Raw genomic sequence first — 27,769 nt, forward strand, 5'->3', positions numbered from 1 at the left:
TATTAAGAAAAAATCCCATGCAGCAAAGACAATGACAAGACAGTGCTTCATTCCTTTATATACATATATATTTAAATTATTAGTTATTATTATTATTCTCTACTTTGGCATAGATTATTGAATCATAGCACATCCTGAGTTGATAGAGACCTACAAGTACTATCAAGTCCAACTCCAGGCTCCACACAGAATCCAAATGTCAAACCCTATGTCTGAGAGGGCTGTCCAAAACTTCCTCAACTACTGCAATCTTGGGTCCCATTGCTGTCACCAGAGAGCAGAGCTCAGTTCCCCTAGTGAGAAGCTGCAGGCCAACCATGAGACTTCCCCACAGCCTCCTCTGCTCTGGGCTGAGCACATCAAGGGACCTCAGCCACTCCTCACACGTCCTCTCCTCCACTCTTCACCATCTTCATAACTTTCCTTTGGACACTCTCTCATAGTTTCATGTCCTTATATTGTTGCACCCAGACCTGCACACAGTGTTCGAGGTGAGGTAGCATCAGCGCAGAGCAGAGTGGGACAATTCTTCTCTAGCTTGGAAAACCTATTTTAAATATTTATCTGAGTAAGAGCTGTACCCAAACACTTTTTTACACATGTCAGAATCTGAGAAACAAGTGGTCTTATTCCCGTGTCAGCTTCCTTAACTGGAATTATAAAAGACTTGTTTTTAAAGAGGAGCAACTTCTGGACAACCATCTATTGAAGGAGGGGTGAGGAGACCCTTGAAAGCCGTTTGCACTTGATTAACAATTGAAATACAAGGCTCAGTCCACTTGCAGAACAGTAAATAAAGCCAACTACGCTTTGTGACATCTGTATCACCTGTCCCATTTACTGCCTGGCTGACATGCCAGAACAGGGTTAAACAACTAAAAGTTCAACAAGCACGTTTAGAACACACCTTATCCTACAGCACTATGCAAACTGGCACCGAGGGACATGGTCAGTGTTTACGGCGCAGATGTGCTGACGGTTGGAGTAGGCGATCTTAGAGGTCTTTTCCAGCCTTCATGATTCCATGAAACCTCAAATCCCTGACTTGACATGAACAACAAAACATTGCACGTGACGGCGTCCTCTTTAATAGTTGCCACAGCCAGTCAGCGTCCTTGAAATCCCGCATTTTGCAGGATAAACGCGTTTTTCGCACAAACACAAACTCCCAGCGCCCCGGCAGCCCCCCTACAACGATTCCCAGTTCGCCCAAGCGGTGAGAGAAAATCACCGCCCGGCCCCGCAACGCGCCGCCATTTCCCCTCCCCGGGGGCGGGGCGGCGCTGACATGGCGGGGCGCTGGGACTCACCCGGCCCGGGTCACGTGACGCCACAGTCGCGCGCGTTTCCCCCCCCGCCCCGTTCTCTCCTGTGGGTGGCGCGGGGCCGGGAGGCCTGCGCGATCCCAGGGTGCTGTGCGCGGCGTGGGCTCCGCCATCCCACTGGGAGAGACGGCCTGCCTGCCCGCGCCGCGGTCCTGCCAGCGAGACGCCGCGGCCAGCGAGAAAGCGAGGCGGGCAGGGAGAGGAGAGAGCGTCGGCCCCGGCCGTCGCCGCCAAACGGCCATGTCCGCGCGCGGCCCCTGAGCGGTACCGAGCCGCCCCTCCCCCGCGCGGACGCCCGCCTCAGCCGCCGCCAACATGGAGGCCGTGAACGCCTTCAACCAGGAGGTGGGAACGCGGGGCGGCGGGGGGACCGCGGGCGCCGAGGGGTCACGGCGGCCGCCGTCGCCTCACCCCGCCCCTAGCACTCTGTTTCCGGCTGTGGGCCGCGCGGGCCCGGCGCGGAGGCCTACGCTGGGGAAAGGCTCGGGCCTGCCTCGGCCTGCGGCACGGGGCCTGCCTGGGGCGGGGGGCACGGCGAGGCTCCTCGGGAAGATGGAGGCGGCGGGGGCTCGACGGTTGCAACGGCCTAGAACGCGGGCCGAGCGGGGTGTGTGTGGGGGAACTGGGGCTGCTATCAGCCTCCCCGGTAGCTTCCTCGTCCCGGGAGCCTTGTAGCGAGGCGTGCCCGGAGCGGGCCGGTGGCTGGGAAGGAAGGGGGAAGGGAATGAGAGACGCGTTTGGCAGCGCGGGGCGCTGCCATGTGAACGGCGACGAGTGGGAGAGGCGGTACGTTGGACGGAGAGAGGGTACGGAGCGAGGGTGCACGGCTGTGTGGGGCTGGGGCTGGGGCTGGAGGAGCCGTCCGGCGTTAACCCTACCGCTGTACCTACCCAGTCATAGGCAGGTGGGAGAGGGGTGGGTGTCCGGCTCCTGGCACACAGGGAGGCCCTCCTTTCTTCTGAGCTCTTGATCAGCCAATAAGGATTTGAAACGAGATGGACAACGGCTGCTTTTTTTGCATCGTGTTTTGAAAAATAAATATCCAACTTGTATTTTATAAAGTTTTTGACACGTGGCTCGAAATGGTTCTTACACTGAGTTCTGTTTAATGATTTTTCAGGTCACATACAGGTTGTAGAACATTCATTCTTTCATTACGGATAATCATTTAAAAACTAAGCCAGAACCTATTCTGGCGTGTTTAATGCATTTTGAAGGTTGCTGTGCACGTTTGCTGAGCAGAAAGGAAAAATGGCAGGCTGCTCTCCTGTGATGAAGTCATGCTGTGTAAAGTTCACTCCCTGCAACTGCTTGTCGCGCGTGCACAACTGAAAATCTGTGCTTCCTTAAAAAAAAAAAACCCAAAAGTTCAAAGTGAGAGACTGTATCCGTCCTGTTAAGGGTGATCTTTTTCTTCTTTTATTTGTGTCTGTTATGAGTGCATGTTACATTGTTTTGAACCAGACCTGTGAAAGGGTACTAAACAATCTCCCCAAATACTTAAGAATACAACAGCACATTCTATGTTTCGATTTTAACGCAGAAATATTCTTATCTGTCTAAATAAATATAAAAAGCAGTCATCTACTAGAATTTCTACTTGGTTTACTTCAAGGTGTTGCTACCCGATACACTTAATTGTACAGACATTGATTGCTTAGCAAAAAACCAACACTTTTTGCTGATCTGGTGCTGAAAGTATGTGTGACTTTAGAGCATTCTGTGACTAACCTTAGTTTCAGAAATAGATGTGTCTCGGTGCCACTTCCTCTGGGATGTATATCTACTCAGGTGTAGTAAAAGCATAATTCTTTTGTTTGATGCGTTCAGAAATACTGCTTGAAATTCTGGTGACTGTAAGCAGAAGCACATTAAACCACTGGATTTCATTTGAGCATGAGTTACGGGGAAGAAATCTAATTGCTGAAACCCCTGTTCTGTGATCATTTGTACCTGTGAGTAGTTCCCTGGGACTGCTTAAAGTTAGCATGTTGTTAGGTTTAGGATACATGTCATTACTGTGTGGTCCTTAGAAGGTGTACATATGATATCAGTTAGAAACATAGAGTTGTTAACCTGTTAGCTGTAAAAAGCGTGTTGCCTGAATCTGTGCACAAAACTCAATGCATATTAAAATAAGCTTTGAAACACCTCAACTTTTTTGAGGAGGGGAAGGTTTACAGTCATGTATCATTCTTGTTTCTGGTCTTTCACAGGGAGAGTGGAGAAATTGACACCGTGTGTGAAATGGTTCTGTTATTCACAGAATAGTGGGCGTAGGGCAGGCTGATGACTGTGTGAGAGCTCATCTTGTCCTTAAGATTGTCTTAAAATGCATAGAGGTGTTAAGGACTACAGAGGTGCCAGCATCTGCTGATTGAATAGATAATAGTTTTATTGAGAGTAGATGGCTTCAGCAAGGAAGATTAGGGTTATCCCAATCTACCCTTTTGGTCAGTAATTCCTCAAAGTACTGGCAGGCAGTTGTACAATACTACTGTACAAAGAGAACTGGGGTTTTATAATGGTAACTCTAACTTTGGCAGCCATAAGTTTTGTTCTGGGCTTTCCATATATGCCGGAGCTTCGCTGTCTCTTCTCGTGTGGAGGTTGCAGCTGTCATTTGCTCAGCCATTTACTTGTACAAGGAACACGACTTGCTGCCTCAGGTGACAGTATGATCATTTGGGATTTCCAGTTTTGACCTATGGATTCTGACTGTATGTGATCATGTTGCAGTGAAGTAACAAGTTCCTGCCTGTCAGCTAGTTGTGATAAGTACTTAACTGCCCATCTGAATTGGGAGGTGAGACTTAAATATAGAGGTCTGAGCTAGCATGTTCTACTTAGCAATTGTGGCAGGCTATGGAGGACCACTTAGATTAGTTTGGCTCTGGTGACGGGTGGTACTTGGATGAGTTGCATAACTGATCATGTTTGACTGTGTTGCCCGCTCCTTTAAGTCCGGATTTTATACCTATATTTTGAATGCAGGTTTATTAGTAAATGTGCCTCTTTAAAATTCTTGTTTTTCTAAAGGAGCAGGCATGGATCTTTTCTGTATTCACCAAACATATTTACTGCTTTATTTTTATCCAGCTGCACTCTGAGCAGATATTTCCAACTGGATATGTAGGATTTGACACTTACGTGATATACTATATTTTCCCTGCGGAAATTATTTCAAATTGTATCTTGGGGGAAGGGCTTACAATTTGTGTATTGTTTGGTGTATTTGGTTTGTTACATTAACAGTACAGTGTAAATAAATCACAAAAGGTAATTTGATAATGGTGCAAAACTTTGATGTGTCTTTAAGAAAGGCAGTAAATATTATTCCAGAAGAAAAATACCCCACAAGTTTACAATAATTATTAAAGTTTTTAAACCTTGTCAAGTTTTAATTTAGGGAAGATATATTTTCTTTTTGTTAACCTGAAAAATCTAGGAGATAGCTAAGGGTTATAAAAGCTTGGGACCAGAAATGAGGATTTCTTCAGTCTGTCTGGAAGTGGAAACAATTGAGTTTGCTGTTTTGTAATCTTACCTTTCTATTGAGTAATGCAGCATATTAATTTAATCATGTGTCTCAGGTTGGCAATAGATAATCTGTATCACTAAAACAGTTGATATCTCACTTCAGTCTCCCTAGATCACAAATAGATATTTTGTGGGCTGTTTATTTAAAGTTACAGCTGCAGCTTCCTTCTTACCGTGTATCCATATTGGGTGTACCAATCAGTTGTGTTTTTTCTATAGCTGACTTTTACTAACAGTAGACTACATTTTGCATGCTGCATTATGTAGGTTGCTCTGAAAGTGACACCTCATTTATTTTCATGGAAACTACAACAGGTACAGCACAATAGCACTATTCGATAGAGCAAATTCTTAGCTGCCGAACTATACTCTAAGCTGTCACCATGCTTAGCTATGCTTTTTTTTTGCCAGTGGTGGGCAAGAGCCCGCATGTCACGCTTCTAAAAAGCAAAACCATACAAAAACCAGTGGAGATGAGCCAGTGTTGCTGTCACCACTGCTGAGATGCACCACTCATACCTCACTGCACTCACATCCACTGTTTGGTCTCCAGAAACATTCAGCAAGCATTCATGAATGTCATTGGATGCCATTTTTTTCCACGTGGAGAAATTCAATAACACACCGTTACTTCGCATACCCCTGCATGTTAGCTATAACTTTGTCAGACTGCCCCTTTGCTGCCGTCTGCCGCACGGTGGCAAAGTGCAACAGAATATTGTCAGGAAAGTTCAACCCCTACTGCCACAGCACCACCATCTGCCTCTGATGTTGTGGACCAACAAAGTGAAATGGGAGGCATTACTTTTAGAGCCGTCTTCTTACCATCCATCCCCTGAACTCTCAGTTCTTCTCTTTGTTGTTTTGTTGTTGCCAGCAAGTTTCATAACCTGTAGAGAGAGTGGCATTCAGAGTTTTTGATAAAGGAAACGGGTAACCTGTATTTTCTGTTCCCTTCACTTCCCCTTCCCACTACAAGACCTATAAATAGAGGTTAGCAGGATATCCTTCACAGCAGTTCTTCGACAACTCACCAAAACTCCTGAGTTTCCTCAGTTGGATTCTCTCTGCTGTATGGCAAAACAACAAGAACACAACAGCGATGCCTGTGGTCAGACGAAAGGCGCATTGCAATCTCTATGCATATTGGTACCCTTCATCTCCTTAAGAAAACAGTGAAACTGGTTGCAGATGCCTAAAATACATCCCAGGAGGCACTGTGAGGGTGTGCTTTTAAGTGAGTGCTGCCTCTCACGTGTCCTAGGAGAGTTGCTCAAGCAGCAGCTCTAATAGTGTTTGGGTGATGTAGAGAAGGGTAAGAGAGTGCTGCTGGAGTTTCAGACTGAATTTAGTATTTCTTTATTCCACGATGAAGACTGAAATTGCAGAAGTAGCGTGAGCTCTTTTGGGACAGAAGTTGCTTTATTGCTGTGTTCCCATTAATTAACGGGTCATCATCATTGTGATAGTGAGAAAACTGTGTTTCTTCTAGACTGAACTGTTCCCAGGAATGTGGATAGCTGTGGTGTCTTATTAGAGATTCGTGGTAGGAAGCTTTTCTGCTGGACTCATGAGTATAGCACTGACCCTAAGAGGCAGATGAGTTCCAAAAACATTGGCATTGGAAACAAAATTCTGATCTGTGTGCTTTTGTGCTGTCATTTTAATTTGTTCTTGGTAAAGGTTTTTCTCCCTAGTGATTCTGGATTTGTGAGGGGTCTTTATAGGCCTCGGAAATGGCTTAGAGGATCAAGTACTCTTTTTGTATCTGATTGAACTGAAATCTCAATGTGTTTTCCAAAGAGTAGAGTCTGGCAGCCATGAGTTTTGGTGGCGATCTTTTGCAGCACCTAATACTTGGTGTGTTTCACAGTTGATAATCAATGTTAGTCTTAGCAACAGAAGTTTGGTACATATTATTGGCTTCCTTCCTTTCCTTGCATATCAAGAAAGAGTGGAGATCTAAAAGAAGAAAGGAAGCAGTGAGTTTTACTGGGGAAGGAAAATATATTTTAACAGTTTTCTTTTACTCGTATGCATTTTATTTTTTTTAGACATCTGTCTTAAAAATCTGGTCATGAAATAGTATGAATAGTATTATAGTATTAAAAGTAGTAAGATGCTTTGTTAACAGAGCAGCACGCTGTTGGTACGTCATAGTCATACCTTCTGTCTTCCTTTCCTCCTTTTTTTCTTTAGGTACATGAACAAATTACTGCAATGATACGTATGTAAGTGGTTTGCAGTTTGGCTTTTCTCTTATGCGTAAATGTATTAAAAAAGAAGCGAATATACAGAATATTGGCTGTTTCATTTGCGTATATGAAGCCTTGCTCAAATAAATGTTGGGCACAAGAGACTTCCTGAAATTGTTAAGGTATTGTTAGACTACTCCATGAAAATTGTGGAGAGAAGATTGAATGAGGGTATTGTAACAATGACCTGAGTGCTTGATGCCTACTAAACACTGCTTTTCTTTCAGTATGTTATGCATCAGTGCTGTTCCTTTTCAGTGGATTTTATTTAATGAGTATATAAAACAGCCATATCTCTCTACTTGCCAATAGAGATCACTTTATAGCACAAGAGGCTTAAGCAGGAGAGCAAAGCCAGCAAAGTCAGTTCATTGCTTTGTATGTCAAGTACAAGACACAGGAAAAGGTCATAAGCCCAATCTTTTTCCTTCTGTGCAATGAGATTAGTCTTGTGGGATGTCACTGTCTCCATTCTTTCCTAGTAGTTTCAGTTTTTGAAAGTATTTTCTTTTTCTGATTGCCTTAGAGTATAATGAAATAGTCCAGTCAGAGATAACTACAAAAATCAAGTAGAACTGCCTGACCACTTCAGGACTACTCAAAAGATATTGGCGGAATTACTGAAATGCGTCTTTAATGCTCTCAGCCATGGGGCATCAACCACCTCTCTGGGAAGCCTGTTCCAGTGTCTGGCCACTGTCATAGTAAAGGCATTTCTGTAACGTCAAGTTGAGGCTCCCGTTGAACAGCTTTGTACCATTCCCGGGTGTCTGGCCACTGGTGACCAGGACAAAGAGATTGTTGCTTCCCTCTTCACTTCTTCTGCTCGTGTTGCTGCGGAGAGCAGTGGGGTTGCCTCTTAACCTCCTCTTCTCCAGACTGGACAGCCCAAGCACCCTCGGCCTCTCTTCACAGGACATGCCTTCAGGCCCTATTTACCAGCTGTTGCCCTCCCCTGGATGCATTCAAGTACCTTCTTCTATTGTGGAGCCCAGAACTGCACGCAGTATTTAAGTGAGGCCACAACAATGTTAAATATAGGGGGAGAATCACTTCTTCAGCTGGCTGTGCTGTGCTTCATGCACCCCAGGGTACAATTTGTCCTCTTGGCAGCCAGAGCATGCTGCTGGCTTGTGCTGAGCCTGCTCTTACCAGCACTCCCAGGTCTACCTCTGCTGACTTGCTCCAGCCGCTCATCTCCCAGTCTGTGCCTGTGTCCACTATCGTTCCCTCATGTAGGACCCAGCATTTTCCTGTCCTGAACTTCCTGTTGTTGCTCTGTGCCTGGTGCCCGAGTCTATCTAAATAATTCTGCAGGACCTCTTGTCCCTTCAGATGTCTCTTTGCTCTCTTCTTTCATGCAATGTTACTGCATGATTTTGCTTTTCTTTTAATAAACTTAGTAATAAAATAAAGCTGATAGCATTCCCACATCTCATCTTTCTCTTTTTCCTAACAAGAGAAAGACATTCTGTGCCCACATGTGCTTTCTTTAGGGTTCTGAGGTAAGGCTATGAGTAAACTTAAAAATAGCCATTCTTTCCTTTGCTTCAAAACATCATTTCTGTTTCTGTGTAAAATAGACAGAATCACAGAATGGCCAGGGTTGGAAAGGATGTCAAGGAACATGAATCTCCAACCCCCCTGCCACATGCAGGGCCACCAACCTCCCTATTTGACACTAGACCAGGCTGCCCAGGGCCCCATCCAACCTGGCCTTGAACACCTCCAGGGACGGGGCATCCACAGCCTCTCTGGGCAGCCTGTGCAGCACCTCACCACTCTCTCTGTAAACCCTTAAAGACCCTCTCTGTAGACCTTTAAAGAGCATGAATTGGAGGAAGGCAGAAATGAATAAAATGGTTTTTTTTGAAGACTAAATACTAAAGGTCATCATCCAGTTCCTTTTCCCATTACCCACCTCACACAGGACTTTGGTATGGACTGAAAAGGTGCTACAGTTTGAATTGGAAGACTGTTAATTCCCTCAGTTATCTACTATTGTGTGTTTTCTGTAGTACTTCAGTGTTTTACATTGATCGTTGGGGATGGTTACTTGCTCATTAAATAGCATGTAGTACTGTTAGTCTCGCATTTGATGACTAGTAAGGGTTAAGGACCATTTCAATTTTGTTATTTAGTTGCATTTATTAGCCTGAAAATGGGTGAGTGATTCTCCTCTCTTTGAGATTCTTGACTTCAGAGGTATCCTGCAATTCCAGACTCTTACAAGAAGAATGCAGGTCTATTCACTGAATATTTTGTATTGTGATTTGAGTTTAGTAGGTTCTTCAGTACTATTTTTTTTTTGTAGTACCTGGGTTGGTACAGAGCAAGGAAGAAAAGATCCTTTTGGAAAATGTGGTGCTGCCATAGCATTTAAACTGTCAATTACAGAGAGGGAGGTTCCAGGAGTGTTTGAAAATTCTTAAGCTCTCCTAAGCCAGAGCTTGTGAAAAACAGTGTGTTTTTTTCTGCTGCTTTCAGCAGGTAAGGTGATTAGTTTTCCCTTGTGTATGAAAAGATCCGCACAGACAGCAAGAGACATCTCTTCCTGAACTACTGAAATTATCAAACATAAATAAAGGTACAAGTCTTGAATAATCCTAGGACTCACTCATTGTTGCGTTGTGAGGTTTCACTTGATTTCTTTGCCTTCTCTTGCCCCATGGTGCTCCCCACCCTAGGGAATGAGGTACTGTGTGTGGTTCTGAGCGCCAGATGAATGAGATGGGGAGCAGTAGCCCCTGCTTGCTTTTTTAGACAGCAGCATCGTTGTACAGGAGAGGAAGGTGGGAAGCAACTCTGAGCTGTTTCTTTTCTCCAAATATATAGTTACGGTTGGTTGACGTTTCCCAACCGGTTATAAGCTTTACAGGGCAGGATGTTCCATACAGCATGCTGGAAATGCTCTCAAACTAAGCTTTTACATCTGGGTTGCCTTTTGAACTGATGGTAGTGCTCTTAGAGGAACTGGGTATCTCAGTAACATGGGAATAATGCTCCTCTGAAAGCAGACTTTTCTGGCGTATATTGGTTTGGGAAATGAATGCAATAGGATCAGGGTCTAGTTGAATGCATGCAGATGTTCAGTGCAACACCTGTGTATCTCATGATTTCCCCTTCTAGCAGTGAAACTTCGCAAGGAATTATTAACATTGTATTTTAGACTTACTCTTCTTTTCAACATGGTTTTGACATGTGTAACTACAATAATAAGAATTTAATAAAAATCAGCTTTAAAATAGTCATTTGGTGTTGTAAAATCTCAGGAGAATCTAAAAAGGGTACAGAGTTTTGGTGTGCTATTCAAAAGGGTAGCAGCGGAGTGAGTGTGGAGAGAGGGCAGGATATTTGTTCATGGATGCGTGTATATTTATACATGGAAATATTTTCATCTTACTTCATGGATGTTTCAGCTGTAGTTGATCCTCCTGAGTTGCACTCTGGCAATATCTGCATGTACTGAAAACCTCATTGCTTTTATTCTGTTTTTGTTGCTGTTGCCCAGAGTGCTGTCTATAGCAGCAAATGAACAATTTATAGTCATCTGCTCAGTTCTGTTCTTCCCAAGCTCCTGTTTATTCCTGTCTTGTTAGCCTCAGACCCAGCCTCTCATGTTCTTTAATTAATGACTTCTTCAAGCTACCATATTCTTTATTGCATCCTCCTTGGCTACTTCATCTAGCTTATTTCCCTTCTTCTTGCCCTCCAGCCCTTTTGCTTCCCTTGTATTTTTTTTCCTCAGTTGTTACATCACTCTTGGGATACATTTTCAGGCACCTCCTTTTTTTTCTTTTTTGTCTGTAACTTCTTGTTATCTCTCTTGCTGTGAGCTCCTCGGTTTCCTGTTTCTCTCCTTCTCACCCATTGTGTTGCTGAAGTGCTGCTTCACACTGACTGCTTTATTTGCAGTGCCAGTTGCTTTCTGGTGTGTCCTGCTAAGGGCATGGAGTATCTGTCTTATAAGGCTGGATCCTTTTTGCATGCTCCTCCTCATGTTTGAAGCCTTTTGGTGTCGTATTTGTGGGTACTGTGTTTGTTTGTTTTGTTTTTTTTCTTCCATTACATCTCAAAACAGGTTTTCCTTAGTTTTAATGTTAGTGTTGACTTTGTCTATCGTGAGTCATTGCACTCGTTCTACAGAAATAATTCAGAATTGAACTCACCTTTTTGAAAGAACAAGTTGACTCATAGGCACAGCTGGTGTATGTCTGATGGTTTGAATGACTTAAAAATCAAATATATGGCACCGGTACTATTTTGGAGATTATAATGAAAAGTCATCATCTCAACTTGGTGTTGGAAAGGTTACCTGGATATCACTCTCTTGAAGGACAATTTTTCTTCGTTTCTATCTCCTGGAATGAAAATAGGGTTGTTCTTGTTTGTTTGATTCTTGATTTGGCCTTTATTAGTCTAAGGCTCACATTTTGGTTTGCTGAATGCTTTATTAACACTTCACTTGCCTTCAAATAGTAGGCTATAACGTTTTTTATCCTCTGCATAAGCATACCTACTTTTTTTTTTTTTTACTTAATTGAGACAACAGGCACATCTGGGTAAGTTGGTCACTTCCAAAACATCTAGGAGCTTTAAACTCATAGAAAAAAATATTAATTTCTAAATGACTTTATGCCTTCCATTATACTGTCAAATGGAGATACTTTTATTCTCTGCTTTGTTTTGTGGTGGATAATTTATTACATTTTTGGCTAATACTCAAGGGCTTTAGTTTGTCTTTACTGTCACAATTCAAATGGCAAGTTAAGTTTATGGGAAGAATAGAGAATAGTATTCAGTGGAGCAGAGCACCTGACTTTGAGGTGTGATATGGAAGGAGGCTTTACAGAATAGTACTGGAACATCTTGGGCTTCTATTTCTGCCTGGAAGATGGGAAGAGGATTGGAGAAAACTGTTTTGACAAGCCAACGTGAATTGTGGTTCCAGTTTTAGTTTGTGTCAGTTTCTGAAGTGTGAATTTAGTACGTACTTTTCAGGATCGTGGTTAATACTGGAAAACAGTGGTGTGACTTCTCAGTGCCTAGATTCAAAACGCTGTGAAACCACTTTGCGATAGAATTCCTCACGTGAGACAAAAGTCGTGCTGATGCTGTTTGTGAACATAGTTTGTTTGCAGTTCCACTCACGGATATAAAGAGATCTATACCCTACGTGTACTGTATCTGTTTTGAATATAGCATGTGCTGTGAATTCACACTTTAAAAAACCAATAATTTGCATTTAAATGTAGTACTTCAGTTCCCTCTTTTTTTTTTTTTTGTGCTTAGTGATCTTAACTGAGCTCAAGACACTCAACTTTTTGTACGATTGCAGCTTTTTGATACAGAGTACCTGGGCTGTACTTAAATTTTTGTAAGTCAAGTCAGGTTCACATTGTCATCTGTAAAGACTGGTCACTTCTGAAAGCTTTGTTCTTGATGAAATGATTTTTCCACTTGGTAGTATGAGTTTGGAGAAGGGTGCAGAGGATTCTCCACAGCAGTTGCTGCAATTAGATTTAATAGTAATGTGATATGTTTGTAGGAAGCCAAATGTCTCCATTAAAGACATTTGCAACATTTATATATAGCAGGATAATTTGGAAACTTAGTGCTGATTTGATTGTCTTGATGGGTGAAAGTTGGCATATTTTTAGGCAAATAAGGTGAAGGGATTGTGTCAGTCTGTAAGGATGTCCTAACATTTCTGTTTCTTAAGGTAGTATTTGGGCTACTTTAAGTCAAGGTACAGTTAATTCTGCTGTATGTATTTATTTTTGTGAAACAGTTCTTGCACCCTAAATTAAATACTTGTTTTTAGAAACAAATAAAACATAGACAGAAGTCTTATCACAGTCTTGTAAATTGCTGCGTATGTGTTAGTTCACAAGGAAAACAGCTCTGAACTTTGCCCAGAAAGATCTGCTTGGTAGTTCCTTTGTTTCAGGGCCAGTTAGCATCATAGCGATGCGTAGTGCAGAACTTCTGCTGTCGGTCATTTGTCTGAAATGTTGTCTTTTTGGTTAACTACTTAACCATCAGAATATGTTTTTGATATGTTTTTTGTGGTTTCTTTTTTTGTTTCTGTTCAGCTCTTTTCACTGATGGAGATGAAACCTCCTATTTCCCGAGCAAAAATGATTCTCATCACAAAAGCCGCCATTAAAGCTATCAAGGTAAAGTACAGCAGAAGAAAAACGAAACTGTAACACTAGCAATCTTTTATTATTTTGATTCCAAGTAAGTGCACTATGGGTTTTCCAGTCTTAGCTTCATGGATGTTTTATTTTAGTTGGCATTAAGAATGTTATTTAGGAACAAGTGGGTGGTGAACATCAGCTTGTGGTTTTAGACTGGTAGCATAATGCCAGCTTCGTTTTTTCAATTACTGCTTTTTAATGCCACCCACTATGGTGTTATGATTTCTGTGTAATAAAATTTTAAGCATTGCAGCGTGCAGCTGCATCATAACATATTAATACCTACTGAAATTGCTTATAAAGTAAATCCAGAAAGTTCTCACTAATGCTCTAACAGCAGTATGTTTTCTGTACGCATGGAAGCACTCCTGACAGAAAGGATGGCTTGTGTCTGTCTGCTCTACCCATGACATCTTTTTCTCCATTGCTGTACATCTTGATAAATGCTAATATGCTTCTTTCTTGATTATGACTACAATATTTTGTGAGTAGTCCATACTATGTGGTCATAAGCATTAAGAGTTAAGAAAAACTTGTAACATGATATCATTGTTAAGTTGATGATAAATGGATTTATGTATTTCTTTTGCAGCTCTACAAACACGTTGTCCAGATTGTAGAGAAGTTCATCAAAAAGGTAATTAAAAAAAAAAAAAACACATTAAAAAATACTTATGTGAATATGTTACTGCTGGTGTTGTTCAGAGACTGAAGTACTGTTTTGTTAAGACTGTATGTATTTTGATCTTTTTGATAAAATCCTGATAATCTTCCTATTTGAACTTTTCGTACTGTGTTAGGAAGGGTCAGGAAAAAAAAAAGTGTAAAATTCCCCCCTATGTAGTTTCCTAGTGTTGTTGATGTTCAGACTGGTTTTCAATGTCACAGAATCACAAGGTTGGAAAGGACCTATAGGATCATGTGGTCCAACCATCCTCCCATGACCACTGCTACCACAAGCTCTAAACCACATCTCGCAGCTCCTCATCCAGACGCCTCTTGAACACTGCCAGGGATGGCGACTCCACCGCCTCCCTGGGCAGCCATTCCAGTGCCTGACCACTATGAGAGAAAAAGTTCTTCCTTATGTCTAACCTAAACCTCCTCTGGTACAACTTGTGGCCATTTCTGAGGAAATTGTCGTTGTGATTGAACTGGTCTAGTATTAAATTGGGAGGTTGGTGGCCCTGCCTGTGGTGGGAGGGTTGAAGATTCATGGTCCTTGAGATCCCTTCCAAGCTGAGCAATTCTGTGATTCTTTGAACCCAGCAGGTGGTTCAGCACCATGCTGTTATTTATCTACTCACTCCCCTCTTTCCCAGTGGGATGGAGGAGAGAACTGGAAAAAAAAAAAAAAAAAGTTGAACTCAAGAGTTGATATAAAAACGGTGTAGTAAGATGGAAACAAGGAAGAAGGGAGAAAGGATAACAGCTATTATATATGTGTATATAAAAATTGTATTTTATATATGTGTGATATACTTATTTTGCTGTACACACACACAACCATAACTTGCATTTCTGTAAAAATGTTTGTGGCTCCTTTCTCTAACTTGATGAAAATATTACACTGTGTAGAAAGTTACTGTTACATAAATTGAAAGTGCTTTTTATATTATGATTCTTAAAACCTTTCATACATACTGCTCATTTGAGCTCGTTAGCGATGCGTAATGCCAACTTCTTTCATAAGATTGGCATATGCCAACTTCTTGGCATGAGATTGAGTCTATAGCTTTTTGTGGAAATTTGAGCATAGTATTACTTTTCACTTTTTGTCGTCCTTGATAACTTACCTACTGTAAATATTTATTTTCATACAAATGATATTAAAAATTTGCAAAAGGATATATATATTTTTTTACAATGTTATTTGATTTTATGCCATCCATGGTTTTCTTCTGGAGCCCATATAGTTCCAGAAACGAATAACTGTTTGTGGTGTTGTTTTTTCCTAATCTAATATACAAAGTGTAGATTTCTTATAGGAAAGTGAGGAAAGTATATCAACTTGTTATCATGATGTATAACAGAAAATTGTTTTGTTTTCAGTGCAAACCAGAATATAAAGTTCCTGGATTGTATGTTATTGACTCTATTGTTCGTCAGTCTCGTCACCAGTTTGGAACGGATAAGGATGTCTTTGGGCCAAGATTCTCTAAAAATATTACTGCCACATTCCAGTATTTGTATCTCTGTCCATCTGAAGACAAGGTACAACAGTGATTTCTTAAGTGTTTTGAATTGGTAACGCTGTTACTTTGACATTTCCATATACAAGTGAGCTAATTTGGTGATGCTCTATGTCCTTGCAGTGAATATTATTATATGAGAAGGTAAAACATACTGAGAAAGATTATCAGCAGTTAAATAGAAGTTCTAGCTAAAAGAAATATTATTGTCTAAACTCATCAGTTCTGTTCTGTGTGTACAGACGTGTGAACAGTGTGTGTGTGTGTCTGTGCCAAAACTTCTCTTCTTGAGACTTCTTCAGGGCAACTTCCTAGTGAAGGTGGTGTCTCCCACAGAAAGAAAGTGTTAAGAGTGCCAGAGTTGTAATCAGTGAAAGTTCTCTTTTTTTTTTTTTGAGACTTTTAAAGTGATGTTTGTCAAGGCCAAAGACGTTGCTGTCCTGAAATTGTTTTTCAGACCAAAATCTTGTTCAAAGACAATCATTGTAAGTTTTTATCTAACTGGTAGTATTGTAGAAAACGTTTTGTGAAATTGTTCTATTATTTAGCTTTAACTTCCTGCAGTGATCAGAGATTTTTCTACCTGCTTTCCTGGTCTTTTGAATAATGATGGAGAAGGATTTTCACTTGTCAGTGTGGGAGTAGTTGGATTAGTAGAAAAAAATTTGAGCGGTGTTTGCTAACTTTTGAACTTCTAGTATTTTATTCTACTTTTATGGCCCATCTCTTCCATGGGTTTTTCTAGCTCATCTTCATTTTCCCTGTCTGTCTTATCGCATGTTGTTTGTTTCACCCCTTATAACTGTCTGTGAAGAAATAGTCTGATGCGATTTCCCTTACTGTTTATTGAGCCTGGATTTTCTGCCTGGCCAGAGCAACTGTAGAAAAATGGCACACACAACTTTTTACTGAAGAGGGTAATAAGCTGACAGATTCTATCTTTTGCATATACAGGGTCTACTGACCTATGTGACAACAGTGGGTTATTTCAAAGGTCTGCCCAATTCTGTTGCACTCCTATGTTGTTAGATCCATTCTTCTCAATGCTTAAAAAAAAGAATGAAATTGGGCTTTGTGTATTAGGGAAGCTGTATTTGGTATTGATGTCTGCTTTTGTTTCAACAGAGTAAAATAGTCCGTGTCCTGAACCTTTGGCAGAAAAATGGTGTCTTTAAAATTGAAATAATTCAGCCTCTTCTGGATATGGCAGCAGGAACTAGTACAGCTGCTCCAATGACAGAGAATGCTACTAATAATGAAGGTATGAATGACATGAGTGATGGCACTGGACAAAGGGAGGGCAACTGATATCATCTACCCAAACTTCTGCAATGCCTTAGTTGTGGTCTCCCACTGCATCTTTGTCTCTGAACTGGGAAGAGCTGGATTTGAAGGGTGGACTATTCAGTGCATAAGGAATTGATTGGAAGGTCACAGCCTGAGGGTTACGGGCAACAGTTTTATGTTCAAGTGGAGGTTGGTAACAAGAATTGTCTCCCAGAGGTCTGTCTTGAGGGTAGTAATCCTTAACATCTTTATCAGTGAAAGATCATTCTGATCATGGGATCAAAAGCACCCACAGCAAGTTTGCTGGTGATACCAAGCTGAGCAGTGCAGTTGATAAGGCAGAAAGAAGGGAGAGGCTTTGATAAACTCAAGAGATGGGTCTGCGAGAACCTAATGAGGTGCAACAAAGTGAAGTGCAAGGTGCACTTGGCTCAGGCTAATCCCAGATATGCATACAAACTCCTTGAGAGTAGCCCTGCTGAGGAGGACATGGAGTCCCTGTTGATGAAAAACTGAATGTGAGCTAGCAGTGTGTGCTTGGACCCCAGAAGGTCGATGATATCCTGGGCTCCATCAGAAGAAGGGTGGCCAGCAGCGTGGAGAAGGTGATTGTCCCTCTCTACTGTGCTCTCATGAGGCCCCATCTGGAGTATTGCATCCAGTTCTGGGGCCCCCAATAAAAGAAAGGTGTGGAGCTTTTGCAGAGGGTCCAGAGGAGGGCCATGAAAATTATGAAAGGACTGGAGCATCTCTCCTGTAAAGACAGGTTGAGGGAATTGAGTTTGTTTGGTCTGGAGAAGAAAAAGTTTCAGGGAAACCTCATGACAGCTTTCCAGTATTTAAAAAGAGATTATGAGCAGAAAGGAAATTGCAGCTTTTACTACTGCTATTAGAAAGGTGAATGATATTAGAAACTTGGTTACTTTCATGTTGAAGTGCCTATTAGTAGTAACATATTAATAAATTCAACTTGACTGTCGCAATTACGTGGGCCAACTGAACTCATTCCAAATAAATGCTGATACCAAATGATCGTTTTCAAAATACCTCAAATCTATGCTGTGTGAATGCACACATTTTCCATCAGGGTGACTTCAGTATCCCCTCTTAAAATAATATCTTTTGAGTCTGAAATATTTTTCTGTTGATTCTCAGTTTTATAATTCTCATGTTTTTTTTTAACATTAGGAGGATCTGCATCAGTGAAGTATGACATTATGTGGAAAAGCTTCATATTATAGGGAATCATTTTAGTATCTGAAAGCAACAGCTATTAATCTTTTCTAGCATGAGACCCCAGAACGTCTTATACCGATGTTTCAAATCCAGATTCCTGAAGGTTTTATATAGTAGATTTATACCTGACAGGAGGCTTTACATGCACTGCTAGTTGAAAGCCACTGACCTAGAGAGCTGAGTGTCACAGAATCGTAGGGGTTGGAAGGGACCTTCACAGATCATCGAGTCCAACCCCCCTGCCAAAGCAGGTTCCCTACACCAGGTCGCACAGGTCAGCATCCAGGCAGGTCTTGAACATCTCCAGAGGAGGAGACTCCACCACCTCCCTGGGCAGCCTGTTCCAGTGCTCCGTCACCTCACTGTAAAGAAGTTCTTGCGCACATTTGTGCAGAACTTCCTATGCTGCAGTTTCCAGCCGTTTCCCCTTGTCCTGTCTCCACTCACCACTGAAAAGAGTCCGTCTTCGCCATTCTGCCCCCCACACCTTAGATATTTATAGACCTGGATCAGGTCCCCTCTCAGTCTTCTTTTCTCAAGGCTGAACAGACCCAGTTCACTCAGCCTTTCCTCATAGGAGAGATGCTCCAGGCCCTTCACCATCTTTGTGGCCCTCCGCTGGACTCTTTCCAAGAGATCCCTGTCTGTTTTGTACTGGGGAGCCCAGAACTGGACGCAGTGCTGCAGATGAGACCTCACCAGGGCAGAGTAGAGGGGGAGGATCACCTCCCTCGACCTGCTGGCCACGCTCTTTTTAATGCACCCCAGGATGCCATTGGCCCTCTTGGCCCCAAGGGCACACTGCTGGCTCATGGCCAACCTGTCGTCCACCAGGACACCCAGGTTCCTCTCTGCAGAGCTCCTCTCCAGCAGCTCATCCCCCATCCTGTACTGGAGTAATGACTGCCTTCCCACGGAATTTTTACTGACCTGTTTTATGCCACATGAAATGCTGGTAATGAGGTTGAATTGTGGAGGAGAAAGTGCATACCATGGTTCTCTTTCTCTGGAGAGCATTCTTTTTGAGCTTTTGTATTTGTCTTTGCTTTGGTAATCTTTGTTGCGCTCACCTATATTGTGAGTGAAGTGTAATGGCAGACAAGAAAACAAGGATGCACAGTAGCATTAATAGAGCCTTCTCCAGTGGTGATACAGAAGGTTCATCTGTTGACAGTCTGTACACGGCTAAGTGAGGGGGAACATCTTTGCATCTGAACACAAGTGCAGAATGAACTTATACAAGTTCATTCTGATATGACAGTTGAGTGACACTATTTTTACTGTCTCTGTTTCATCACTGGCTGTCAACAGATTGGACATTTTTTGCCTGAATATTCATTCTGATTTCAGTTGGATTATTCACATACACCTGAGGGGATAATTTGGCCCTGAAATAAGCTTATTAATGATTAATATAGATATATTATGAAAGAGAATCTGTTTCACTCGTAATGCTACAGTCTATTTAGCCGAAAAAGAGGAAGATAAATGCAAATTTTTCTCCCTTGAGTAAGCAGATATCTTTCTGAATACATACAGGAAGTAATTTGGGAGTGGAATTATGTTTCAAAACAATCACACATCTTTCTGCAGTATTTTAGCATTGTGCTGTTGGGAAAGTATTATTCAACATGTTTGTGTCTGCTTGCTGCACATCAGTGTTGCAGTAATGTAAACTGCAAATAGATGAATGGATTTAAATAAATTGGTGTTGTGAAGCAAGAATATTTGCTTAGTTTCTCAAACTAAAAGATATTTGTGAGGTGTTTTTTTTAAACTTTATTGTATTGTTTTATAGTATTCCAGTAAAATTTATTTGCTAGAGAACAGTTACTTGCTCACAGCATGGAGAAGCTGATGGCATTGCTGCTAATTTACAACAGTGTAATTTAAAGCAAAGAGAATGGGAAAGCTGCATGTGTAGACTGAGCTAATAGCGTGCCTTAGAGTGTGATTGTGATATAAGTTGGGCTCTGTGGAAATGAGTCTTCTCCTGGCAGAGTTAGTATGTGGTGATTTGTGAAGAGGGATTAATCAAGCAGATGGAGGTTTGGTGTTTGCCTATGCAAGAGTGGCATGTGAACAAGCTTTGCCAGAGGAAGGAGATGCTTATGAAATAAATTTTAGAAACCTTTAATTATTACCAGACTTCTCAGCAATAGTTCAGTTAATGCTAGGAAATATATTCTTTTGTCTCTAGTTCAAATATTCCAAGTTAAATGAAGGAATGTGGTTATAAAAATTCATCTTCTCTTAAAGTGAACCACTAGATGATTTGCTTGAAATATTTATCAAGAAGTATGAGTGTAGATTTTCAAAGTTTGAAAATGTGACTGTGATTTTTAGAGTACTGATGTGCATTTCTTGACACTGTGTTGAGTATGAGTCTTAACTATTTTGCAGTTGTAAATACCTAAACATCAAGTTATCATGTAAAATACCATGCTGGAATCACTTTCAGATAGGTTATCTATCTCCAAGTTTCTGCAGTATAGTAATATAAGCAATGAATGGAGCTAATCATAGGAAAAAAGGAATAGAATATGCAGTTGGTGTAGTTTATATAGGAGTGCAGACTTGCTTCTTGGGTTAAATAAGCTAGTGTGGATAGACAGTTGTTCTGGGGAGGTGGATGAAGAGTACAGTGAATGTTTTGGAGTAACACAGTTCTTTCTCTGTTCCAATGGAACTCGTAGGTTCACCACCCCCTCCAGCAAAGGTTGCTTCGGAGCCCCCTCCAGTCACTGCTAATTCAGTACCTACTATGCCACAGTTGCCCAGTTCTGATGCCTTTGCAGCTGTAGCTCAGTTGTTTCAAACAACGCAAGGACAGCAGGTAACCTGTTTGTATGTGAATTGGGGGGACTTGGGGAAATGGTAGCAGGAATGCCCTTATTTCAAGCAAAATAAAAGACATCCCTGAATTAAGTCAGTATTTGAATAGTGTGATCTTTCTAACCAGAAATCATGGTATTTGAGGAAAATTCAGTTATGCATAACTAAAGAATTAGTTCTGAACTAATAGAGTCATGAAGTTTAAAAACTAGGCCTAATATATAAAATGTTGAGATTTAATGTTTGCACATGTGATTAAAAAGTTGCACTGTTGGAAGGCTTGAATACTCAAATCTCAGGATGTGCTAGATTTTGTCACTGAAGCATTTTAAAATAATTCATCATTCACTCATGTTATTGGTGGTGATCATTTTGTGCTGTACTCTGATTTGATACAGAATTTATACCCTACAGTTATTCTTGTGCTATATAAAATATGTTTATTTAACACTATATATGTTTTTCTGTAGCTTCAGCAAATTCTTCAGACTTTTCAGCAGCCTCAAAAAGCTCAGTCTCCGGTCATAGACAACACTGTGATGGCTCAGGTTCAAGCTATTACTGCTCAGTTAAAAACTACAGCATCACAACCACCAGAACAAAAAGCTGCTTTCCCACAACCTGAGCAAAAAACATCATTTGACAAAGTAAGTTTTCATTTGTTCCTTGTGTGTAGTATCATTGGTTCAGCAGGAGGCTGCTTAGTGGATACCTCAGTGTCTTCAGTTTGTTAGAGGGAGAGTGCTACAAGTTATGCTTCTTCAGTCAGAAGTTGTCCTCTTGTTTTCATAGCCTTTGCGTTTTCTAAAGCTTAATAAAATTGCTTTTGATCAGTGAATTAATTTCAATATTTTTGTCATGCTTCTAACCTTCTCTTTAATTCCAGAGTAGTTAGTTGTATAGAAAGACAACAGTATTGAGCACATTTTGTTTTCCAGTTGTGTAAGCTGTTGAAAAAAATATCTGTCTCGGTATAAATTCTTTTAGAAGCTGCTAGATCGGTTTGACTATGATGATGAGCCAGAAGCAGTGGAAGACTCAAAGAAAGAAGATTCAGCTCCTTCTCCTTCAGTTTCTCAGCCTGCCTTGTGAGTTTTTTTTTGTCATAATGAACAGTTATTTGTTATAAAATACCTTTTGTTTTCAAAGCTTACTAAAATTCCAAGTTATCAGTGCTTCACTTTTAACAGTCAAAAGTTAAAATATTGTTGTTAATGTTTTCTGTTCTTTACTTTGGTGATTCATTGTAGATTTGGCATGTGGCATCATTGATTGAGGAATGTGTTTAGTAGAAAAAGCTCAGTCTTGGTTTCAGGATGAGTTCTCTGGTTTTCTTGCACAACTGAGTGTGTCAGGACATTGTTAGTAATGAGCTGAATTGCTTGGCCGCCTGGGGGAAAAAAGCTATTCTAATGTTATGTATTAACTTCTAAAAAAAAAAAATAAGTTTGGCTTTGCAGCTTTAAGATAGCGAAGATGCAAACTAACTCAGGCTCCTTCTTCTCTTTTGATGTGCGTTTTGGTGAAGTCTTGAATTACATGATCACATACTAGTTTTTCCCACAGGACCTCTCTCTCATTCAGTGCACAGGCTGGATGGTGCTCAATACCTGGGTTAGTCAATATTTCTTCTTTCCCCTGCTTCATTGTGTGGCCTCGTGTTTTTCTTTCTGTATATGCCAACAGAACCTTGCCCTGAAGAACAGGATCACTAACTTGGTCGTTATTTTTTTTTACTGTGTTTATCACTTTAAGCACTTCAGTGTTATATATGTTAGTTAATTAAAATGCCTTTTGAGTAAGTTGGCAGAATTTTCCCTATAATACAGATGGGAACTCTGTTCTACAGAAGTACGCGGTAGGTCAAATGCCCACTACGTGTGTATGCCTAACCTACAGGCCATTAGGCTAGGCTTTTTGGCATGTTCGTATTCTGTTTGTAGCACTTCTAAGCTTCTGCCCTTATTACCTTATAGCTGTGTAAGATGCTTCTGAATACTGGATTCCAATAGTCTCATCTTGGGCACACAAAATCAGAAGTATTCTATATGATCTGTCCAGGATCACGTATAACAATTATGTGGTGCCCGTGATTTAAAATACAACGGAGTTCCATTTCACATCACCATTAACTTTCTTTATCTTCCTACACAAACTGTGTCCTGTAAACACGTTGAATTAACTGCACGTACCTCGTTAATCCCCTGAGCACTGTCCATTCTGTGTGTTGAATCAGGAGGTGGATGGCATCACTCTGATCCTTGTATAGTATACATATCCCTGTCTCCTCTGCCCTAAATTCTGTGCAAACGAAATTTTTTTTCCAGTGGAAGTATGGCCACTATCTGCTGCACCCACACAAATTAGAAAAGAGGATGATTAACCTAAGGCAGACAAGCTTAACAAAAAATTTATGTAATCTGAGGGCTTTAGTAAGACCGTATAAGCACAGGGGAAGAAAGAAGCTACACAGCTAACTGCTATGTAGCATTTCCTTAGATGTTGCAGGGATGCTCTTACAATAGAGAAAAGGAAGACAGTTTTTATTCTTCTTGTTGGCTTTGTTCTTGCTTTTTAAGGTGAAAATAGTGAGCATTAGTTAGGGTAATGTGGTTAAGTTGTGGTTGGGCTTGATGATCTTTAAGATGTTTTCCAACCTGAGCAATTCTATGATAATAAAGATAGTTTTTCTGTCAAAGTTTAAAGCAGTAACGTGTAAATGTACATGGAAATATGTGAAAGAAAAACAAAGAAGTCTGTATTCTTCCAACTTGTCTCACCAGAATATTGTTGTTTTTAGTGGATTTGCAGGAGAAGGTATACAACAGCCAGTATTTCCTCAGCTCCCAAATATGGATCCTTTTCAACAGCGAATGATGGGAATGCAACAGGATCCAATGCGCCATCAGGTAACTTAAGGGTTTTTTTAGTTGCTTCTACATCTGCTACGTCTTGTGTTTTGTCATTTCCTTTGATGAAGGGGCAAAGAAGTCATGTTTCTGTTAGTGAGAAGTGAATGTGACTTAATCTTCTTGGAGAAGATAATTTTGTTGTCTGTTCTAATCAAGCTTTGGAGAATTTGATAAATATGTATTTTAAAATATATACAATTGCTTGACCTACTTCATCTTTCTCAGGTTTATGGTCTTCCATTGTGACTTCAGAGCATAGAGACAGTTTTACTTCTAGCAGACTAGAAAAGCTAATATGTTTTTTTCCTAATTGGAGGTTTTTGTGTATTTTGTTCTTCCAAGGTCCCACTTCCTCCTAATGGACAAATGCCAGGTTTTGGTCTCCTTCCTACCCCCCAGTTTCCACCCATGGCTCAGCCTGTGATTCCACCAACAGCTCCTGTGCAGCAAACTTTTCAGACTCCTTTCCCAGTGCAGAGTGAATCGCACATGCAAAAAACACATCAGCAGGTGAGAACCCTTTGCAATAAAGAAGTTCTTAACTTACTGTGCTGTAATACTTGTCCTTACCCATGTTAGGTAGAGGAGATTTCATGATAACTATGTCTAGAGATGGCTGTGAGGGTTGCTTATCTGAGAGAAGGTTGGATAGCAGTAGTGCTACACAATGAGTTTAGTATTTCAGGAATCTAGCAAAAACAGCATGTGTATACTGTATGTTTCTCTGCGACAGATTTGGGTTTGCATTTTCTCAGCTGTCTTCTTGCTTCTCCTCATTTCTTTTTTTCCTGTTCATGCTTCAGGAGTTCTAACAGTGCAGTCCCATTTGGGAGAGAAACAATTTGAAAAATATAATTTTTAAGGACCTGTAGATCTCTCAAAGAGAGAAAGTGAACTTAGAACTCTGAAAGTTCTAGTAAATAAATTCAAAGTATATGGGTATACCTCTCCTGTTTTGAAGATTAGGGAGCATACTGCTGGAAGATTTCCAAATGAAATAATACCAAGCTGTATTTCTGTGGTGACTTGTGACGCAGCAAGTTCTATAAGTAATTCTTGCTTATCACTTGGAGTAAAGGGATGGTTCTCAAGATAATCGTCACAGCTTGTTAGTCTTGAAGTGTGTTGATTCAATAAATTCTAAGAGATTACCAGGTTACTTTTTAAGATGCTCCCTGCCAAGCTTGTATCATGAAGACTATTTAAAGTTTAGGCAGGATGCAGTATGTTTTGGAATGGGAAGCAATAGAGGACTTAGGGTAGGAAGAAAAAGCTGTGTTGAGATGTTTTTTTTTCTTTATACATACACATTTTAACCTTGTTCTTGCATTTCATGTATTGTTTTGGTGTCTTTATTGCTTTAGTCTTCAAACGTATATTTATTTGCTCACAATATGCTATATATGGCTTAAAGTACTCTTCTGTAACATCTAGGAGAAAAGCCTTCCAGCAGATGTTATGTTGCTTGTAAATTAGAATGTAAAGCAGGAATAGCTGGCTGACCTTATTATATTCTTTGGGCATCTGTACAGTACTGAAATCAACAAAAATGTGGAAAAAAACAATTTGCACGTTGAAGATGTGAAATTTTCCCTAATTATTTTGAATATATTTTCACAGTGATCCTGTTAAATTAATTTACTATCAGTTTGTCTGTTGGTGACTATACTAGCGATGAAGGTTCTGAGATGAATTGTATTATGTTTTAATTTCACATATGTGACTTTGATATAATTTTAATGCTCTTACATAACTCAGCCTAGGCACAAAATGAAATAAAATACTCACCCCTAACACCAGTCAAACTTAATATTTTAGAACATGGAAGTGGAACAGCAACCTATTCAAGAAAGAAAACGACATGTTTCTGACAACAGAAAGTCAAGGTCTAGATCTGCATCAAGGTAAAATAGTAGAACCCCTGTCAATTTTGTGAGATTATATATTATGTATTAGATTTTACATAAGGAACGTAAGTTCTTGTGTCCAAAAATGTGAAAGTGCTTTATGCATTCTGAGAAGAGCTAGGCTGGTGGGAGCTCAGAGAATCTGTTTCTGTGCTGCCACATCTGCTATGTGGGGTTGGAATTTCTTGAGACAACAACAAACAGCTTGGAGGCAAGTTAATTCCTCAAAGTGTTGCTGGAGTTCATTTTCAGTGCCACAGAACTTGAAGTCTTGTTACCTGTACTTTGTACTGGCTTTGTGAGCGCCCTACTCAGCATGCTTACTTTTGGGGCTACTTCTTGGAACTGCCTATTTGCTGTGTTGGTTGGATTCTGTTAGCAAATGCCAAAAGACATTTAGCAACAGAATCCCTTTTTGACTTAGTTTCACTTTTAACTTTTACTGAAAAGAAATTACTGTGTTTGTTTCCATGCATGGCCAGCACTTGTGAAATTCCTTGGTAGAGGCAAAGCCCTTGAGGGTTTTAAGGGCCTTCTTCTTTCCCCTTCTGGAAAGGCATTAAGAACAAAGAAGACCTTTCCTACTTAATGCCTCTCAGGGAAGTCCCATGTATAAGTACAGCTTAATATTGCGTGTACTTCCATGTGGGGAAGCAAACTGTGCTTCCATGTAGGGAAGCAGACTAGTGTCTCTTAAGACTTGCAGACATCTGAAATCCGTCTACCTTCCAAGGGAAATGAAGTATCTATACAGTGTTCTTCTATCAGTGGAGGGTAACTTCTTACTTCCTAAGTAGAAGGGAAGCAGAATGTGGTTTCAGTCTTGTCTGTGCTCTAAAGATGTTTTTCTTATGAAGAGATCTGTGATTCTGTCTGCTCTGGGATCTTCCCTGTCACAGGGCCAGTATTTTCTGTCGCAGCAAATCTGGCTCTGGTACATGACTGAACGCATGCCTGGTTATTTAAATAGATATCTGAAGTAGTTAAACGTCTGGGTCAGAAAGACTGAATGTAAGTTGTTTCTGGTTTAAACTAGGTCACCTAAAAGGAGACGTTCGAGGTCCGGCTCCCGCTCTCGCAGGTCACGTCATCGTCGGTCTCGGTCACGATCCAGGGACAGACGTCGGCACTCTCCTAAGTCTCGATCGCAAGAAAGACGTGAACGCGAGAGGGAGAGAGAACGCAGGTCAAAAGGCCTTCCTCAGATCAAATCAGAAACTGTTAGTGGTAAGTTCACCTTTTCTGCTTTGTTGTTGCTGTAACCTTGAGAATTCTGCTGGTACCCCTTTTCAGATGCTTGAGATCTTCGTGGTTCACGTATGGATTTTTTTTTTTCATGTGTGTCCAGTATTTTCTTTACTGAATTTTAGAACTCTGTAAAGTTGGAGATCCTGTAGTAGATACTGTGCCTATGTAAAATGGAATACCAGCAGGACCAACATAGTTATTGTAGGAAAAATTCCAAATGGCTGAAGAAGCTATTCTACTTAGACTTGTTTGTTTAACTTAGTGTTGACCAATCCATATACATCTTCCCCAAAAACGTACCAGAGTCAGCTCAACAAAGATGCTAAGAAACGTATCTCAGGTTCTCTCTCTTGGCTCCCTGGCCAGATCATAGAATCACTCAGGTTGGAAAAGACCTTAAAGATCAAGTCCAACCACGACATAACTATACTTCCCTAGCTCTAACAGCACTCTGCTCAATCATGTACCTGAGCACCACATCCAAATGGTTTTTAAACATACCCAGGGATGGTGATCAACCACCTCCCTGGGAAGCCTATTCCAGTGCTTAAAACCCTTTCTGTAAAGAAGTGTTTCCTGGTATTCAACCTACACTTACCCTGGTGCAACTTAAGGCCATTTCCCCTCATACTGTCACCAGATGCAGGTAACAGATGGATATTCTTGGGGGCATCAAATAGAATTGTTCTTTTTGAAATAAAAATGACACAAGATAAGAATCTGTAACTAGTCAAAACCTTGTGTATGACAGTAACGTTAATTTTAAAGTACCACAAAGAGTTAATAGGTATGATTTTAAAGGATTTAATGGCAGTGGTGTAAGATATGG

The 27,769-nt window shown here is 40.8% G+C and overlaps 1 protein-coding gene across 2 annotated transcripts in view; it reads left to right on the top strand.

The window, feature by feature from the left end:
* The first annotated feature begins 1,563 nt into the window (after nucleotides 1–1,563).
* Nucleotides 1,564–27,769, top strand: part of SCAF4 (SR-related CTD associated factor 4) — a 46,588-nt gene continuing 20,382 nt past the window's right edge. The window contains exons 1-13 of one of the 2 annotated variants that reach the window (XM_042866545.1): nucleotides 1,564–1,670; nucleotides 13,216–13,299; nucleotides 13,916–13,960; nucleotides 15,376–15,537; nucleotides 16,641–16,776; nucleotides 20,735–20,874; nucleotides 21,344–21,520; nucleotides 21,861–21,961; nucleotides 22,440–22,487; nucleotides 23,674–23,782; nucleotides 24,128–24,295; nucleotides 25,604–25,689; nucleotides 26,729–26,919. In XM_042866545.1, the coding sequence (XP_042722479.1) occupies nucleotides 1,641–1,670; nucleotides 13,216–13,299; nucleotides 13,916–13,960; nucleotides 15,376–15,537; nucleotides 16,641–16,776; nucleotides 20,735–20,874; nucleotides 21,344–21,520; nucleotides 21,861–21,961; nucleotides 22,440–22,487; nucleotides 23,674–23,782; nucleotides 24,128–24,295; nucleotides 25,604–25,689; nucleotides 26,729–26,919 (1,477 nt within the window). In that variant the 5' untranslated portion in view covers nucleotides 1,564–1,640. The remainder of the gene's footprint in view (nucleotides 1,671–13,215; nucleotides 13,300–13,915; nucleotides 13,961–15,375; nucleotides 15,538–16,640; nucleotides 16,777–20,734; nucleotides 20,875–21,343; nucleotides 21,521–21,860; nucleotides 21,962–22,439; nucleotides 22,488–23,673; nucleotides 23,783–24,127; nucleotides 24,296–25,603; nucleotides 25,690–26,728; nucleotides 26,920–27,769) is intronic. The other variant, XM_042866546.1, reaches the window with a different exon arrangement.

Source organism: Lagopus leucura, unplaced genomic scaffold, assembly GCF_019238085.1.
Source record: "Lagopus leucura isolate 7727_CA_CO unplaced genomic scaffold, USGS_WTPT01 Super-Scaffold_100001, whole genome shotgun sequence".
In the NCBI taxonomy this organism is placed as follows: domain Eukaryota; kingdom Metazoa; phylum Chordata; class Aves; order Galliformes; family Phasianidae; genus Lagopus; species Lagopus leucura.